We start from the raw sequence: 18,235 nt of genomic DNA, 5'->3' as shown, positions 1-18,235 counted from the left end.
TGTTCATCTGTTTTGTCTCTTAAAGTCCTCATATGAGTGAAGTCATATGATTTTTGTCTCTCTCTGACTGACTAATTTCACTTAGCATAATACCCTCCAGTTCCATTCACATAGTTGCAAATGGCAAGATTTCATTCTTCTTGATTGCCGAGTAATACTCCATTGTATATATACACCACATCTTCTTTGTCCATTCATCCATCGATGGACATTTAGGCTCTTTCCATACTTTGGCTATTGTTGATAGTGCTGCTATAAACATGGGGGTGCATGTGTCCCTTCAAAACAGCACACCTGTATTCCTTGGATAAATGCCTAGTAGTGCAATTGCTGGGTCATAGGGTAGTTCTATTTTTAGTTTTTTGAGGAACCTTCATACTGTTTTCCAGAGTAGCTGCACCAGCTTGCATTCCCAAAAAATGAATAAATTTTTTAAATTATTTTTTAACACTTATTCATTTTTGAGAGTGAGAGAGACAGAGCATGAACAGGGGAGGGGCAGGGAGAGAGGGAGACACAGAATCCGAAGCAGGCTCCAGGCTCTAAGCTGTCAGCACAGGGCCCGATGCGAGGCTCGAACTCACGGACTGTGAGATCATGATCTGAGCTGAAGTCAGACACTTAACCGACTGAGCTACTCAGGCGCCCCAATGAATAAATGTTAAAAAAAAAAAAAACTTAAATGTTTGGTAGCACTCACCACTGAAGCCACTGGGTTCAAGCTTTTCTTTGTTGAGAGATTTCTTTTTTTTTAATGTTTATTATTCAGTTTTTGAGAGACAGAGCGTGCGCACAAGCAGGGGGGGCAGAAAGAGAGGAGAGAGAGAGACAGACAGACGAGAAGAGAGACAGAGAGAGAGAATCTGAAGCAGGCTCTAGGCTCTGAGCTGTTGAACCCACAAACTGTGAGATCATGACCTAAGCCAAAGTCGGACACCCAATTGACTGAGCCACCCAGGAGCCCCTGTTGGGAGATTTCTGATCACTGATTCAATCTTCTTAATAGTTATAGGTCTATTCAGATTTTCTATTTCTTTGTGACTTAGTCTTGGAAGATTTTGTTTTTCTGGAAATTAAAAAAATTTTTTTAAATGTTTATTTATTTTTGAGACAGAGAGAGACAGAGCATGAACAGGGAAGGTTAGAGAAAGGGAGACACAGAATCTGAAGCAGGCTCCAGGCTCTGAGCTGTCAGCACAGAGTCTGACGTGTGGCTCAAACTCACGGACTGTGAGAACATGACCTGAGCCGAAGTCGGATGCTTAACCTACTGAGCCACCCAGGCGCCCCTGTTTTTCTGGAAATTTATCCATGTCATCTACGTTGTCCAATTTGTTCATAGTACTCTCTTATAATCTTTCATTTCTGTAGAATCAGTAATGTCTCCACTTTCTAGTTTTAGTAGTTTGAGTCTCTTTTCTTTTTTTCTTAGTTTATCTAACAAAAGGTTTGTCATCAGCTTTATCGATCTTTTTAAAGAACCAAATTTTTGTTTCACTGATTTTCTCTATTGTTTTTTAGTCTCTATTTCACTAATCTCTGCTCTAATTTTTATTATTCCCTCCCCTCTGGTAGTTACGGATTTGGTTTGGTCTTTTGAGTTGTAAAGTGGGCTGCTAGTTTGAGATGTTGGGTATTTTTTTTTAACTTTTTAAAATAAGATTTTATTTTTAAGTAATCTCTACACCCAGTGTGGGACACGAACTCACAACCCTGAGATCAAGAGTCACATGCTCTAACGACTGAGCCAGCCAGGTGCCCCGAGATCTCGTTTTTTTAATGTAAGCATTTATAGCTATAAAATTTTCCCCTTAGCACTGCTTTTGCTGCATCCCATAAGATTTGGTATGCTGTGTTTTGTTTTCATTTGTCTCTAAGTATTTTCTAATTTCTCTTGTGGTTTCTTCTTTGATGCATTGGTTGTTTAAAAGTATGCTCTTTAATTTCCACTATTTTGTGAGTTTTCCAGTTTTCCTTTTCTTACTACTGTCTTCACTCCATTGTGGTCAGAGAAGATATCTTGTATGAGATCTACCTTTCAAAATCTATTGAAACTTAATTTGTTGCCTAACATATGTTCTATCCTATAAAGTGTCTCATGTGTACTTGAGAGGGATATATATTCTGGTGTTGTTGGATGGTGTTCTGCATATGTCTGTTAAATCTAGTTAGTTTAAGTCTTCTAATTTTTTACTTATCTTTTGTCTGGTTGTTCTATCCATTATTGTGAGTGTAATACTGAAGTCTCTAACTGTTATTATACAAATATCTATTTCTCCCTTCAATTATGTTAGTTTTTGCTTCATACATTTAAAAACGTTTTTAAAGCTTATTTATTTTGAAAGGGAGAGAGAGAGAGAAGGGGAGAGAGAGAGAAAGTGAGGGAGAGAGTGTGTGTGCTTGAATGGGGTAGGGCAGAGAGAGAGAAGAGGAGAGAGTGAATCCCAAGTAGGCTCCACACTGTCAGCACAGAGCCCAAGACAGGGCTCAAACTCACGAATCATGAGATCATGACCTGAGCCAAAATCAAGAGTCAGACACTTAACCAACTGAGCCACCCAGGTGCCCCTCATACATTTTGATGGTCTGACATTAGGTGCATAAATATATACAATTGTTCTATCTTCTTGCTGTATGCAATCTTTTTTTTTTTTTAATTTTAATGTTTATTTATTTATTTATTTTTTCAATGTTTATTTATTTTTGGGACAGAGAGAGACAGAGCATGAACGGGGGAGGGGCAGAGAGAGAGGGAGACACAGAATCGGAAACAGGCTCCAGGCTCTGAGCCATCAGCCCGGAGCCTGACGCGGGGCTCGAACTCACGGACCGCGAGATCGTGACCTGGCTGAAGTCGGACGCTCAACCGACTGCGCCACCCAGGCGCCCCAATGTTTATTTATTTTTGAGACAGAGAGAGACAGAGCATGAACGGGAGAGGGTCAGAGAGAGAGGGAGACACGCTCCAGGCTCTGAGCGGTCAGCACAGAGCCTGACGCGGGGCTCGAACTCACAGACCGTGAGATCATGACCTGAGCCGTAGTTGGACGCTTAACCAACGAGCCACCCAGGCGCCCCTGCAATCTTCTTTTAAAATTGAAGTGTAAGGAACATACAGTGTTATATTACTTCCTGTATTAATATAAAAATTCAACAATTCTATGTATTTACCTAAGAAAATAACTTTTCCAAAACATAGTTTAGAAAAGTCAATAAGTGAGGGGAAATTTACTTTACATTTTTGTTGTTGTTGTTAATGCCATGAAGAACATCTGGAAAAAAGGTAAAACTATTTACCTACCTTTAAAAGATATGCATAATTTCATCCTGGCTGCAATAATCAGATTTGCTTTTCAAATTAGATTTAAGAAGAATGCCTTTCATAGCTACCAGAAGCAGAACATGCCAGATAAATGCAAAATACCTGTGACTACATTCTTCAGAAACAAAGAATGCTTCAGTGAAATGAAAATTCTCACTCTTGTCAACAAATGCAAAGAGCCTTTAAAAGTGTGCACTTAACAATTTGAAGAGGCAACTCAATACAGTGGCAGAATTCAATAGAATAAGAAGCCAGCTCACTACACCCTGTGTTGGCCAGACCCAAATGTTTATAGACAGTTGATAGTTCTCTGGATTAGAAGAATAACCTGCATGGTGGGAGGCAGAGACTGAGACCTCAGAAGGGCCAACAGCAGAAGATGTATACTTCAATGTGATCAGTTAGAAACAGTTTTTTTTTTTTTAATTTTTAAGTTTATTTATTTATTTTGAGAGAGAGCATGAGCAGAGGAGGGACAGACAGAGGGAAAGATAGAGAACCCCAAGCAAGCTCTGCACTGTCAGTATGGAGGCCAATGTGGGGCTCAAACCCACAAACTGCGAGATCGTAATCTGAGTTGAAATCGAGAGTCAGATGCTTAACCGACTGAGCCACCTAGGCACCCCTAGAACCAGTTTTTAATTTATGGAAAGCTCTAATTTTGTAAGCAAACAACAGATCACACACACACACACACACACACACACACACACTGAACTTACAGCAGTAAGTTCAATAAATATTCAGTTCATCTTTGAAATGTTAATGCCATCATTCTATTTCTTAAAACAGAAAAGCAAGGTGATAGAGCATCTTACTATCACATGGCTGAGGAAAAAAATGCCTTGTATTTGCAACTTTTGTAAATATAAGATTGTTTCAAAATTTTAAAAGAGATAAAAATTAGGATTAAATCATCAGCTCACATTTACAATTGACTTCTATCTTGTTTCTCGTTTTTTTATTTAATACTCTTATTCTCTAGGACAATATGTTCTTTAACTAGAACGTACACTGAGGTAGAAGTGTATGTGTCCTTTTCTTATAGTCAAAAGATGGGCAATGCATAATGACATTTATTGTCATTATGATATTTAAATCCATACTAAAGTTATTTTACCAAATAAATGGAAGACATATCTCGAAAGTACAAATAACAGAATGAATACAAGATGAAAAAAAAAAACAAAACACAACAACTTGATGAGGTACCAGAGAGGAAAGATTTGGCCACAAATTGAATGAACTCATAATAAAATGCCATTGTGAAACTATATCTCACACAAAGACATGTCTGATTCTGTTTTCTTCCAACTGTCTTCAAGCAGTCTACTTGACTATCACACTGGTATTTCACATGTTCAAAGGTGAACTCCTCATACAAGTTCTGTTTTTCAACTACATCATTTCTAGTAGAGATATCAACACTCTCCTATTTTCATTTATTCATTCAACAAGCATTTACTGAGTACCAACACATGCTAATTGCTGTGGATACTGAGATAAAGATGTAACGCTTGCCCTCACAGGGCTGTCAGATGGAAGAAGATTGCCCACCTCTAGCCACTTGCCTGAAACAGCTTCCTGGATAGTTTTCTTGCCTCTTCTCATACTGCTTAACACTGCCATACTCTTTTCTGGCAATCATGTCATTCTTCTAGACAAAGATCTATCAAATAGAAACTCTGCTTTTAAGATATAGGCAATTATCCTCTTACTATCACTGAAACACATCACCTACTTCTAGACTTCTGAGGGTATCTTTCCATTCTCTCCATCCTCCTATATTTGGAATGCTCTTCTGTTCTCCTATCTAAATCCCATTCATTCAAGATCCAGCTCTTCCAAGAGATTTCCCGAGAGTACTTTGGCCCTCACTGCTCTCTTTACCCCATCTGCTGCAAACTTTGTTTTCATTGCTAGGTTTGAGGTATCATGGGGAAAAAACATGTTTTCAATGGTAAAGAACTTTCTCAGTAGATGGTGAGTAATTCTTCATGTCTATGAAAGACTAAAAAGGAAGAAACCAGGCTTAAAACAGGAGAGGTTTTGGATTGAACATGGAAACTAACTTCACAGAGGCAACTGGCTGGCTCAGTCAGTGGAGCATGCAACTCTTGACTTCAGGGTTGTGAGTTCAAGCCCTACATTGGGCAAAGAGCTTGCTTTAAAAAGTAAATAAATAAATAAATTAAAAAGAAAAATAACTTCACATTGAGTAATTTAAAAACAAGGTTCAGTACTTCCAGCCCCCATTATTTTGGATTCCTCTAGAGGGTAACAGATTCCTGCTGGTCATATTTTGGATATAACCGGCATCCACTAATAGCTATGTAACCTTAGAAGTCACCTTCTGGAGGTGGGATCAAGATGGTAAAGTAAGAGGATCCTGAGCTCACCTCTTCCCACAGACACACCAAAATCTACAACTATATATAAAACAATTATCTCTGAGAACAAACTGAAGGCAAGCAGAATAGATCATATACAACTAAGGATATAAACAAAAAGCCACATTAAGACATGTAGCACAGGTGGAGACTCAGTTTAGTTAGGACCCACACTCCCACCAGTGGAAGGAATATTGCAACCATAGAGGCTCTTCCTAAGGAAGAAGAAATCTGAGCCACACATCTGGCTCCATAGTCCAGGTGACCTGCACTGGGAAGACACACACCCATAAACTCTGGCTTTCAAAATCAATGGGACTAATGTCTGGGAGAGCTGGAAGGCAGTAGGAAACCGAGGCTCTGCTCTTAAAGGGCAAGTGCACATTCTTGCTCTTAGTCCCAACGCAGAAGCAGCAGTTTGAAAGTGCCTGGGTTACACATGAAGGAGATCCATTGACTAGTTTTATGGTGTGTGCTGGAGGGGCAGTGATCTGTTGGAATGTTCTCTGAAGATAGAAACACCGGTGGGCACTTTTAATTTTTTTACTTCCCTTCTTGCCTGGCTTGCCTGGCCATAGCAGGTGCCATTTCTGACGCTCTCCATCTACTGTACTAGTACAGCTAGCCCCATCCAACCTGCCCACCCTGGCCTGGAGTCCCTCCCACGTGGCTCCCTGATCCACCACATCCCACAGTCATACTCAGCACCAGAGCCATTCCCAAGTGCTCCTGCCGTGGAGTGCCAGCCCTGCATTTAGAATGCTTGCAATAGTCATAGCCAACCTGGCAGTCAGCTCTGCCAGAGGCCTGCCCAGCCCACTAGCATGCTCACAGCTGCTGCAGCTGCCCCACAGACCCATGAGATTGCACTGATCATGACCAGACCACAACAGGAAGGTGCATGTAGCCCATACAAGAAATATCTCTGAGGCACCTGAGCCAGGTGCCTCAGGGATGTTCGCACTACTGGGCCCCAGGATGCCTTCTGCATAAAGATACTCTGCCAAGACTGGTACATGTAACTGATCTAATATATAAAAACAAACAGAGAGTCACATAAAATAAAAAGGCAGGAATATGTTCCAAATGAAAGAATGTGATAAAATCTCAGAAAAAGAACTGAACGAAATGGAAATAATCAGATAAAAAGTTCAAAGTAATAGCCATAAAACAATCTCACTGTACTCAAGTGAAGAATGCATGAACACAGCAAGAACTTCAACAAAGAAACAGAAAATATTAAAAAAAAAACCAATCAGAGATGAAGAATTCAGTAAGTGAAATGAAAAATATACTAGAGGGAATCAACAGCAGATCAGAATGCAGAAGAATGGATCAGCGATCTGGAAGACAGGGTAGTAGAGATCACCCACTCAGAAGAGAAAAAAAAAAAAAAAATTTTAATGAGGATAGTTTAAGGGACGCTGGGACAACATTAAGCATACTAACATTTCCATTATAGGGCTCCCAAAAGGAGAAAAGAGGGAGAGAAAGGTACAGAAAAACTATTTGAAGAAATATTGCTGAAAACTTCCCTAACCTGGTGAGGGAAACAGACACCCAAGTCCAGGAAGCAAAAGATTCCCAAATAAGATGCACCCAAAGAGACCCATACCAACACACATTATCACCAAAGTGTCATCAATTTAAAGATAAAGAGATAATCTTAAAAGCAGCAAGAGAAAAAAATTCTGTTTATGTACAAAGGAACTCCCATAAGACTATAATTGATTTTTTCAGCAGAAACTTTACAGGCCAGAAGGGAGTAGCACAATATATTCAAAATGCTAAAAGGAAACAACTTTCAACCAAAATACTCCACCCAGCAAGGTTATCACTCAGAATTGAAGGAGACTTCTGCTTTTCCCAGAAAAGCAAAAGTCAAAGGAGACACCAAAGTGGCCCTATAGTAAATATTAAAGGGATTTCTTTAAGTGGAAAAGTACAAAATTAGAAATAAGAAAATTATGCCTTTTTAAAAGTTTATTTATTTTGAGAGTGAGTAAGAGCAAGTGAGCATGGGAGGGAGGGGCAGAGAGGAGAGAGAGAGGGAGAGAGGGAATCCTAAGCAGCTCTGTGCTGACAGTAGAGAACCTGATGCAGGGCTTGAACCCAAGAACTGTGAGATCATGACCTGAGCCAAAATCAAGAGTCAGATGCTTAACTGACTGAGTCACTTAGGTGCCCCAAGAAACTTATGAAAGAAACAAATCTCAATGATAAAAGTAACATAAAGGTGGTGGATCAACCACCTACTTTAACTAGTCTGTAATCAAAATACAAAATTAGTAAAATCATCAGGACCTACAATAGTCAAAGAATATACAAAATAGTAAGATGTAAAACATGACATAAAAACATAAATGTGGGAGAGGAAGTAACAGTATAGTGCTTTTAGAATGCATGAATTGAAGCAATCATTGACTTAAAATAGGCTGCTATATACATAAGATGTTATGTATGAACCACATGGTAACTACAAACCAAATACCTATAACTGATACACAAAAAATAAAGAGAAAGGAAAATAAACATAACACTAAGGAAATTCACCAAATCACAAGGGAAAAGAGCAAGAGAAGAAAAAAGGAACACAGAAGAACTACAAAAACCAACCAGAAGGCAACCAACAAAATGGCATAAGTACGTATCTATCAATAATTCCTTTAAATGTAAGTGGACTAAATGCTCCAATCAAAAGACATAGGGTGACTTAATGGATAAAAAACAAGACCCATGTGTATGCTGCCTACAAGAGACTCACTTCATATCTAAAGACACACACAGATTGAAAGTAAAGGGATGAGAAAAGATATTCCATGTAAATGGAAATGAAAAGAAAGCTGGGGTAACAATATTTTACATGTGTAAAATATTTATATCAGACAAAATAGACTTTATTATTAGTTTTTAAGTATTTATTTTTAAGTAAGCCCTACACCCAGCGAGGGCCTCAAACTCACAACCCCAAGATCAAGAGTCCTATGCTCTGCTGAGACAGCCAGGTGCTCCAAGACAAGATAGACTTTAAAGCAAAGACTGTAAGAACAGACAAGGACATTACATAATGATAAAAAGATCAAGAAGAGGATATATTTTTACATGTGTAAATATCTATACACCCAACATAGAAGTGCCTAAATACAGAAAGCAAGTATTATCAGACATAAAAGAAGAAACCGACAGTAATACAATAATAGTAGGGAACTTTAACACTCTACCACTTCCATCAGTGGGTAGATCACCCAGACAGAAAATCAATACAGAAACATTGGCCTTAAATCACACATTAGACAAGATGAACTTCATAGATATTTGCAAAACATTCCATCCAAAAACAGAATAGATTTTTTTTCTCAAATACACATGGAATATCTCCAGAATAGATCACATGTTAGGTCACAAAACAAGACTCAATAAATTTAGTAAGACTGAAATCATATCACGCATCTTTCTAACTATAACAGTATGAAACTTGAAATCAATTACAAGAAGAAAATCAGGAAAAACACAAACATGCGGCTGAACAACATGTTATTAATAACTAATCAATGAAGAAATCAAAAGGAAATAAAATACTTTGAGACAAACTGAAATAAAAACACAAAATCTATGGGACACAAAGGTAGTTTTAAGACAGAAGTTTACAATGACACAGGCCCACCTCAAGAAACAAGAAAAATCTCAAAACAACAATGTAACCTTACACCTAAAGGAACTAGAGAAAGAACAAAGCCCAAAGTTAGTACAAGGAAGGAAATAATAAAGGTTAAAATGAAAATGATATAGACACTAAAATAAAAAATAGAAAACATCAATATAACTAGGAGCCAGTTCTTTGAAAAAAGAAATAAAATTCATAAGCCTTTAGTCAGACTCATCAAGAAAAAAAGAGGGAAGGCCCAAATAAATAAAATCAGAAATGAAAGAGAAGTTACAACTGATACCACAGAAATACAAAAAATCATAAACAAATAATTATTTGACAATAAATGCGACACCTAGAAAAACAGATAAATTCCTAGAAACATACAATCTTTCAAGACTGAATCAAGAAGAAATAGAAAATCTGACTAGACTGATTACTAGTAATGAAATTGAAGCAGTAATTTAAAAATTCCCAGCAAACAAAAGTCCACAACCAGACAACTTCACAGGTGAATTCTACCAAACATTTATGGAACTGTTAACACCTATCCTTCTCAAACTATTCCAAAAACTAAAGAGGAAGGAATGCTTCCAAAATCATTCTAAAAGGCCAGCACTACCCCAATATAAAAAAAAAAAAAAATCAAAGACACCACAAAGAAAGAAAATTACAAGCTAATACCCTGATGAATATAGATGCAGAAATTCTCAACAAAATATTAGCAAATCAAATTCAACAACACATTAAGAAAATCATACACCATGATCAAGTGGGATTTATTTCAAGGATGCAAGGATGGTTCAGTATCTGCAAATCAATCAGTATGATACACCACATTAACAAAAAGAAGGATAAAAATCAGTTGATTATGTCAATAGATGCAGAAAAAGCATCTGATAAAACTCAATATCCATTTATAATAAAAATTCTCAACAAAGTGGGTATAGAGGGCACATACTTCAACATAATAAAGGGCACCTATGACAAACCCACAGCTAACATCATACCTAATGGTGAAAAGCGAAAAGCTTTTTCTCTGAGATCAGGAATGAGGGGGCCCCTCTTGCCACTACTAGACACGTCAGACAAGAAAAAGTGACAAAAGATATCCAAACTGGAAAAGAAGAAGTAAAACTGTCATTATTTGTAGATTAAATGGTACCATATATAGAAAACCATAAAGACTTCACCAAAAAATTATTAAAATAAATTAATTCAGCAAAGTTGCAGGATATGAAATCTGTATACATAAGTCTGATCCATTTCTATACACTAATAATGAACTATTAGTGAAATTAAGAAAACAATCCCATTTACAATTGTATTAATAAGAATAAAATGCCCAGGAATAAATTTAACAAAGGAGGTAAAAGACCTATACTCTGAAAAATGTAAGACAATGATGAAAGAAATTAAAGTTGACACAAATAAATGAAAAGGTAAACAATGCTTATGGACTGGAAAAATTAATATTGTTAAAAGGTCTATACCACTCAAAGCAATTTACAGATTAATATAATCTCTATCAAAATACAATGGCAATTTTTCACAGAACTAGTACAAGTAATCCTAAAATTTGTGTAGCCACAGAAGACTGAATAGTCAAAGCAATCTTGAGAAAGAGTAAAGCTGAGGTATAATGCTCTTTGATTTCAAACCATACTACAAAGCTATAGCAATCAAAACAGTAATAATATTGGCATAAAAACAGACACATACTTCAATGGAACAGAAGAGAGTCTAGAAATAAATCTATAATTATACAATTAATTTTTGACAAAGGAGACAAGAATATGCAATAAAAAATGACAGTCTTTTTAATAAATAGTATTGGGAAAACTGGACAGCTACATGCAAAAGAATGAAACTGAACCATTTTTTTTTTACACCATATACAAAAATAAACTCAAAATGGATTATACACCTAAATGTGAGACCTGCTCTCACCAGGAACTGAATCTCCCAGCACATTGATCTTGGATTTCCCTGCCTCCAGAATTGTAAGAAATAAATTCCTTCTGTTTAAGCCACTCAGTCTATGGTATTTTGTTATAGGAGCCTGAGCTGAAGAAGACAGGTTGTTTTTGTTGTGGTGGTGGTGGTGGTGGTGGTGGTTGAGTTGTAAGAGTTCTTTATATATTCTGGACATTGACTCCTTATCAGCTATATGATTTTGCAAAAATTTTGATGTAGCTTAATTATCTGTTTTTGTTGTTGTCTGTGAACACTGGTTTATAAGCCTTCATAGTTTGGGTTGGTTATATTAAACTACTACTTTTAACTTATGAATTTCCCAATAAATGGCATTTGGATAAAATAAGAGATAATTAGGGGCACCTGGGAGGCTCAGTTGGTTGAGTGTCTGACTCTCGATTTCAGCTCAGGTCATGATCCCAGAGTTGTGGGATTGAGCCCATGTCAGGCTCCATGCTCAGCGTGGAGATTCTCTCTCTCTCTCTCTTCTCTGCCCCCCCCTCACATGTGCTCCTTCTCTCTCTCTAAAATAAAAATAAATAAATAAAAGAGATAATGAATACAACATCTTTGTTTATTACCTGGAGCTGCATTAGTTTTAATAATATGCTGCTTACTATTCAATTCTCTACTACAAACCAGAATTGAATCTGCAAACTTGTAAAGATGAGTTCAGGTGTGCTCAGTGAAATGATGCTAACTCAATGCTGGTTTATTCTGTGGTAAGTGGTGAAAAATGCCAGAATAATCTGTAGTGGTCAAGCATACAAAAAAATCAACTTTTTACAACACCTCTAGCTATAAGGGGCATTCAGTGCACTTAAAAAGTTTCTTTTCTTTGAGTAAGACTAAAGCAATTAGATTTAGAAATAGCCTCGGAAACATACTGAATGTAAGAAATTATAATAACAAGTAAATTTTTATTTTTAAAAATGGGTGCTACCAGGTTTTCTTCATTTATGTATTTCTATTTCTTATTTCATTCATTTCTTATTATTTGTATTTGTATCATTTCTTTTTTTTAATATATGAAATTTATTGTCAAATTGGTTTCCATACAACACCCAGTGCTCATCCCAAAGATGCCCTCTTCAATACCCATCACCCACCCTCCCCTCCCCCCCCCCCCCCAACAACTCTCAGTTTGTTCTCAGTCTCTTATGCTTTGGCTCTCTCCCACTCTAACCTCTTTTTTTTTTTTCCTTCCCCTCCCCCATGGGTTTCTGTTAAGTTTCTCAGGATCCACCTAAGAGTGAAAACATATGGTATCTGTCTTTCTCTGTATGGCTTCTTTTACTTAGCATAACACTCTCCAGTTCCATCCATGTTGCTACAAAGGGCCATATTTCATTCTTTCTCCTTGCCACATAGTACTCCATTGTGTCTATAAACCACAATTTCTTTATCCATTCATCAGTTGATGGACATTTAGACTCTTTCCATAATTTGGCTATTGTTGAGAGTGCTGCTATAAACATTGGGGTACAAGGGCCCCTATGCATCAGTACTCCTGTATCCTTTGGGTAAATTCCTAGCAGTGTTACTGCTGGGTCATAGCGTAGGTCTATTTTAATTTTTTGAGGAACCTCACACTGTTTTTGTATCATTTCTTAAATGATCTTTTTTCTTATTAATAGAAGTCTACAAAAACCCTCTGCTAGTCATATTAATGATTTATTGCCAACAACTTTAAAAACAGTGGTCTATATGGTTCCTAATGGCTTGACAATTCAGTGTTGTGAATGAGAATAAACTTGCATCGCCTCATCATTATGTAATTTTTGGAACAACAATTATCCCCGTAGATGCCAAGTCGATACGTAAAGCTGAAAATTAACCCAAAGATCTTTACATTTGGCCTACTAGAAAATTTCAGAATCTTTTGGAATCTTTTTTTAACTCTAATGGGAATAAGCTTATGATGCCTCTGTAGTGCCTCTGGTAATTTCAGCTAAAATTTTTTCTGGGTTTGTATCCCTTAGCCCTATGCAAAAGAGTGACACATCACTGTCAGATTTTCCCTAAGAGAAAGTAAGAAATTAAGCTTCAAGCCAAATTTTTTTATGCTAACCAAGACAGAAAAATATTGTCAATAAACCTCGGTTACTGATGAAAAGAAACTTTTTATATAAAGTTATAGTTTACAAGAGTGGTAAACATCAACAAACCCCTGATAATTCATCATTAAGGAAGCATTCCCTTTAGCCAGTTTCTCCACATTGAGCATGCTTATTGTATCCATTCTCTGTATTGTGCAGAATGGTTCATGTGATTGAGTTCAGAGGATACAAGTTTGGTAACATTTATTTTTTTTTATTTTAATTTTTTTAATGTTTTATTTTATTTTTGAGAGAGAGAGAGAGAGAGAGAGAGAGCGTGTGTGCACGTGAGTGAGCAGGGGAGGGGCAGAGAGAGAGGGAGACACAGATCTGAAGCAGGCTCCAGGCTCTGAGCTGTCAGCACCGAGCCCAATGTGGGGCTCAAACCCACAAACTGCGAGATTGTGACTGGAGCTGAAGTTGGAAACCTAACCAATTGAGTCACCCAGGTGCCCCAAGTTTGATAAACATTTAGAACTTACCAGGACTATTTCTTGTGGAAAAAAGTTGTTCTATAAAACCATTTAAAGGAGATAACAATCTCTCATAATTTTTTTCTTTTAATGGCAGTAGGTATTGGTACCCTTTTAACCACATGCCCGCTACTCCGTGAGTATTCATTATATTCATTGTATTTAAACTTTGTATTTAGGAAGTGAAATATTGACCAATCTATAAGAATTCAAATTACCTATCAAAATGAATGACAAACCTAAGTACAAAACTGAAGGCTGAAATGTTCAGTTGATAGTGTCCTAAAAGGCAATAAAAACGTACTTTTTTATTACTCAAGATAGTTCTGGAGACTTGAGTCAAAACTGGGCTAATATTGGCATATCTGCACTTTCTTAAAGCAATCTACCATTGTATGTATGTACGTATCATTGACATACAACATTCTATCAGATTCATGTATACAACATAATACAATCTGCCATTTTATTTTATTTTTTTAACGTTTATTTATTTTTGAGACAGAGAGAGACAAAGCATGAACGGGGGAGGGTCAGAGAGAGAGGGAGACACAGAATCTGAAACAGGCTCCAGGCTCTGGGCGGTCAGCACAGAGCCTGACGCGGGGCTGGAACTCACTGACCGCGAGATCATGACCTGAGCTGAAGTCGGCCACTTAACCGACTGAGCCACCCAGGCGCCCCACAATCTGCCATTTTAAATCTTTGAGTCGGTAACTGGATTCTTTTTTTTAGTGTTTATTTAATTAAGTAGAGAATTAATTTAAATAAGTACAGAAATGCTATAGAATATAATAAACAAACATACCTCCTGGGCTGTGACCGGCATTCCTCCTCCCCACTGTCTGCCTCCTGCATATCAGGAAAAATGATAAAAAAATTATTTAAAACCTGAGGTCTCATATCATAATATCAACAATGCAATTTTACTAAGCTTTGTATGTAGGAGCATCTCATTCACCTTGTGCACTTGAACGAATTCTCTCCATAAATAGCAACTTCAACCACCCCAGAAGGTTGATATGTATCAGAATTTATTTCTGGAGGAAACTTCAACAAAAGTTTTACAAACAAATTTCATTGATAACAAAATACTAACAATTAAAAGAACTATACCTCTGAAAAACAACTAAAGATATTATGCAATTGTTATGTTACTTCAAATTCAAAGTAAGTGGGCATTCTGATTACTATCAGCAAATCTCATCAAGATGACCTATTAATAATTCTGATCCCTAAAGAACAACCTAAACAATGAGCACCACTTCACAAAATGCTCATGATCAAATCACCAACAGTATCACCATCAACACAATGGCTACTACTTATTGAGTATTTATCATGTGCCAGGCACCTTGCTCAACACTTTAAGTATATTGTCTTATTTATAAGTTCTAGAAGGTTGATGGTACTATATTTCTCATGAATTCTACAACACACACACACACACACACACACACACACAGCTTAGGATAAGTATCTTCAATCAATAAAACCGTACTGAATCATTGTTTAATTACAATGTTTAGTTTTCCTAGTAGCACATAAAATAATTGAGGGTGTTATAACATGGCAATTAGACTCAATGAAATATGGATTTTACAGATGAAGAAAATGAAATCCAGAAAGTAGAAATAAATAAGTTGTTTAAGGAAATTCACATGGTGAAGTAGAATTAAAACTAATAAAAATACTGCCTCCCAACACATTGTAAAAGCTTACCCCTCCCTGGCCTAGGTCAGGACTTACAAGTTATTATACAGATTTTCATGGACACAAGAATATTGACATAAAGGAAAAGTGAGAAAAGATGTAAGAAATAATAATACTAAGGCGCTAAATGTTTCTTTAAATTTGCTCCCTGAGCAAATTTACATTTTACATTTGTTTTTTGGTCACTTTTGCTCTATTTGGCAAACATAAAAAAAAATTCACTTTTGCTGAATTTCAAGCAGTATGTGTACTGTCTGCCAATGAGCCACCTACATTTTTGAGTTTATGGAACTATCTCCATTCACCTCTGTTATCATTCTGTCTCCATTCCTGAGCAGCTACTATAATTTAAAACTCTACAATTTTTATTCCCATTTTATTTTCATTATTGATTTCAGGCATGCCTATTATTTTCCACAAAGGGAAGAACACAGCAAAGAGGGAAGACAGATTAAATGTCATGGTGTGCTCAACTATTTGCTGTAGGGGAGGTTTTAGGTTCAGAAGTATTCCCTTTAGGGATTGAAAAGAAAGGTGTCACAGGAAAAGAACTGATTATCTCTAGAGTCAATAGTCAGAACCCAGAAGTTTGCAAGAAACCAAGTGAAAAGATTCAGATAAGCAAATGTAAATGTTAGATTTTGACTCCCGAAGGAACTATAATCAATCAATAGAAATGATTTCCTGTAATCTCATTTTTCAAATAGTGCTTCATTATTATTACTGGTTAATAGAGCTCAACTTCTGATATATTGTCATATTTTTAATTATATGAACAATTATACAAAGGTTATATTTAAGATAAATGTAAGTTACGAGGTGCAATAAGATAATGAATACCTGTGAATACCATTCCACTTAAGAGCTAAAACAGTATCAATCCCTTTGCATCTCTGTGCTTATTAGCTATCTCCCATTCCTATCCTCTCCCGATGTGACTACTATCTTGAATTTTAATTATCATTTTCTTGCTCTCACTCTACTATAAAAAAATTCAAACATACAGAAAGGTTGAAAGTCCTTGTAGTGAATCTGTATATTAATCATATATATATATTCTACCATTAATATTTTATATACTTGCTTTATTACATATTATTTTTCTGCCCATCCATCAATCCATCTTCAAAGCAGGATACAGACATCAGTATATTTGTCCTTAAATGTGTATAATTAATTAGAATTCAGTATTATAGTTTTTTTTTTCTTTTACGGTAAAATTTATACACAATGAAATGCACAAATCTTAAGTGCATCATTCAATGAATTTTGAAAATTTATGTATCTGTGTAACCCAAACTTCTATCAAGAAATGAAACATTTTTATCACTTCAGAAATTTTTCTTGGGCCTCTTCTCAGTCAACACCTGGTACCACCTACTCCTAGAGGCAACTACTCTTCTGATTTTTCTACAAACTTTTCCCCCCAAATTAGTACATAGCATATGAGTCCATTTATATGATTCCACTGTTCATATAAATAAAATCATATAGTATGTACTGTCTTGTGTGAGGCTTCTTTTATGCAGCATTATGTTTTAAGATTCATCCATGTTGCATTTAACAGGAGTTCATTTCTTTTTACTCCTGAGGATTCCATGAATTCACCAGTTTGTTTATTCATCTCCTATTGATACATATGCTTCGGGTGTTTGAATTTTTGTCCATTATGAATAAAGCTACTATATGCATTCCTTTGTGGGGTTTTGGTAGAAATATGTTTTTGTTTCTCCTGGGTAATGGGATAGATGCATGCACAGTTTTATAGGAAAGTGCAGGCCTTTTCCCAAAGAGATTCTAACACTTTACACTTATCAACAACGTATGAAAGTAGCAATTACAGTTTAATTAGCAATTTTCTTCTCCAATGGTTATTGTTTTCCATGTCCTTAGAAACTTTTGCTTAGCCTTTAGTCACAAAAATACTCTACCATATTTTTTTTAAGATTAAAAAAATTTTTAAGTCATCTCTCCACCCAACATGGAGCTTGAACTCATAAACCTGAGATCAAGAGCCATGCGCTCTACTGACTGAGCAATCCAGGTGCCACTCTACCATATTTTTTAAATAAAAGCTTTATGGTTTTATATATAAGGTCTATAACTCATGCTGAAATAAATATTTGTATATGGTGTGAGGTAGAGGTGAGGAGTGAGGTTCATATTTTTCCACATGGATATCCAGTTTTAAGTACCATTTGTTTATGACTTTCCTTTCCCATGGATTACTTGGCTCCTTTGTAAAAAATCAAATGACTGTACAGGTGATCTCTACTTCTGGGTTCTTTATTCTGTTCCATTGATCTATTTGTCAATGTTTATGCCAGGACCACATTATCCTGATTACTGTACTTTATAGTACGTTTTGAAGGAAATATAAATCCTCTAACTTGATTCTTCTTTTTCAAGATGGCTTTATTTTCTATAAGATTTTTTGTCTTGAAAGCTATTTTATCTGATATTAATAGAGCCACTACAGACTTATTTATGCTCATTATGTTGAGCACATTTATGCTCACTTATTTATGCTCTATGTTTGCAAGACATATTTTTCAATCACTTTATATTTTAATGAATGTCTCATAAAATATAGTTGTATCTTGCTTTATTTTTAT

General features: G+C 36.2%; 1 protein-coding gene across 4 annotated transcripts in view; it reads right to left on the bottom strand.

Moving 5' to 3' along the window:
• Positions 1-18,235, bottom strand: part of SSH2 (slingshot protein phosphatase 2) — a 246,595-nt gene that overhangs the window by 136,770 nt on the left and 91,590 nt on the right. For all 4 annotated transcript variants that reach the window (XM_030295813.1, XM_032591088.1, XM_032591087.1 and 1 more), the window contains one exon: positions 14,716-14,759. In XM_030295813.1, the coding sequence (XP_030151673.1) occupies positions 14,716-14,759 (44 nt within the window). The remainder of the gene's footprint in view (positions 1-14,715; positions 14,760-18,235) is intronic.

The sequence above is a fragment of the Lynx canadensis genome, chromosome E1 (genome assembly GCF_007474595.2).
Source record: "Lynx canadensis isolate LIC74 chromosome E1, mLynCan4.pri.v2, whole genome shotgun sequence".
Classification (NCBI taxonomy): Eukaryota; Metazoa; Chordata; class Mammalia; order Carnivora; family Felidae; genus Lynx; species Lynx canadensis.
This window is presented reverse-complemented; position numbering and strand designations above follow the sequence as displayed.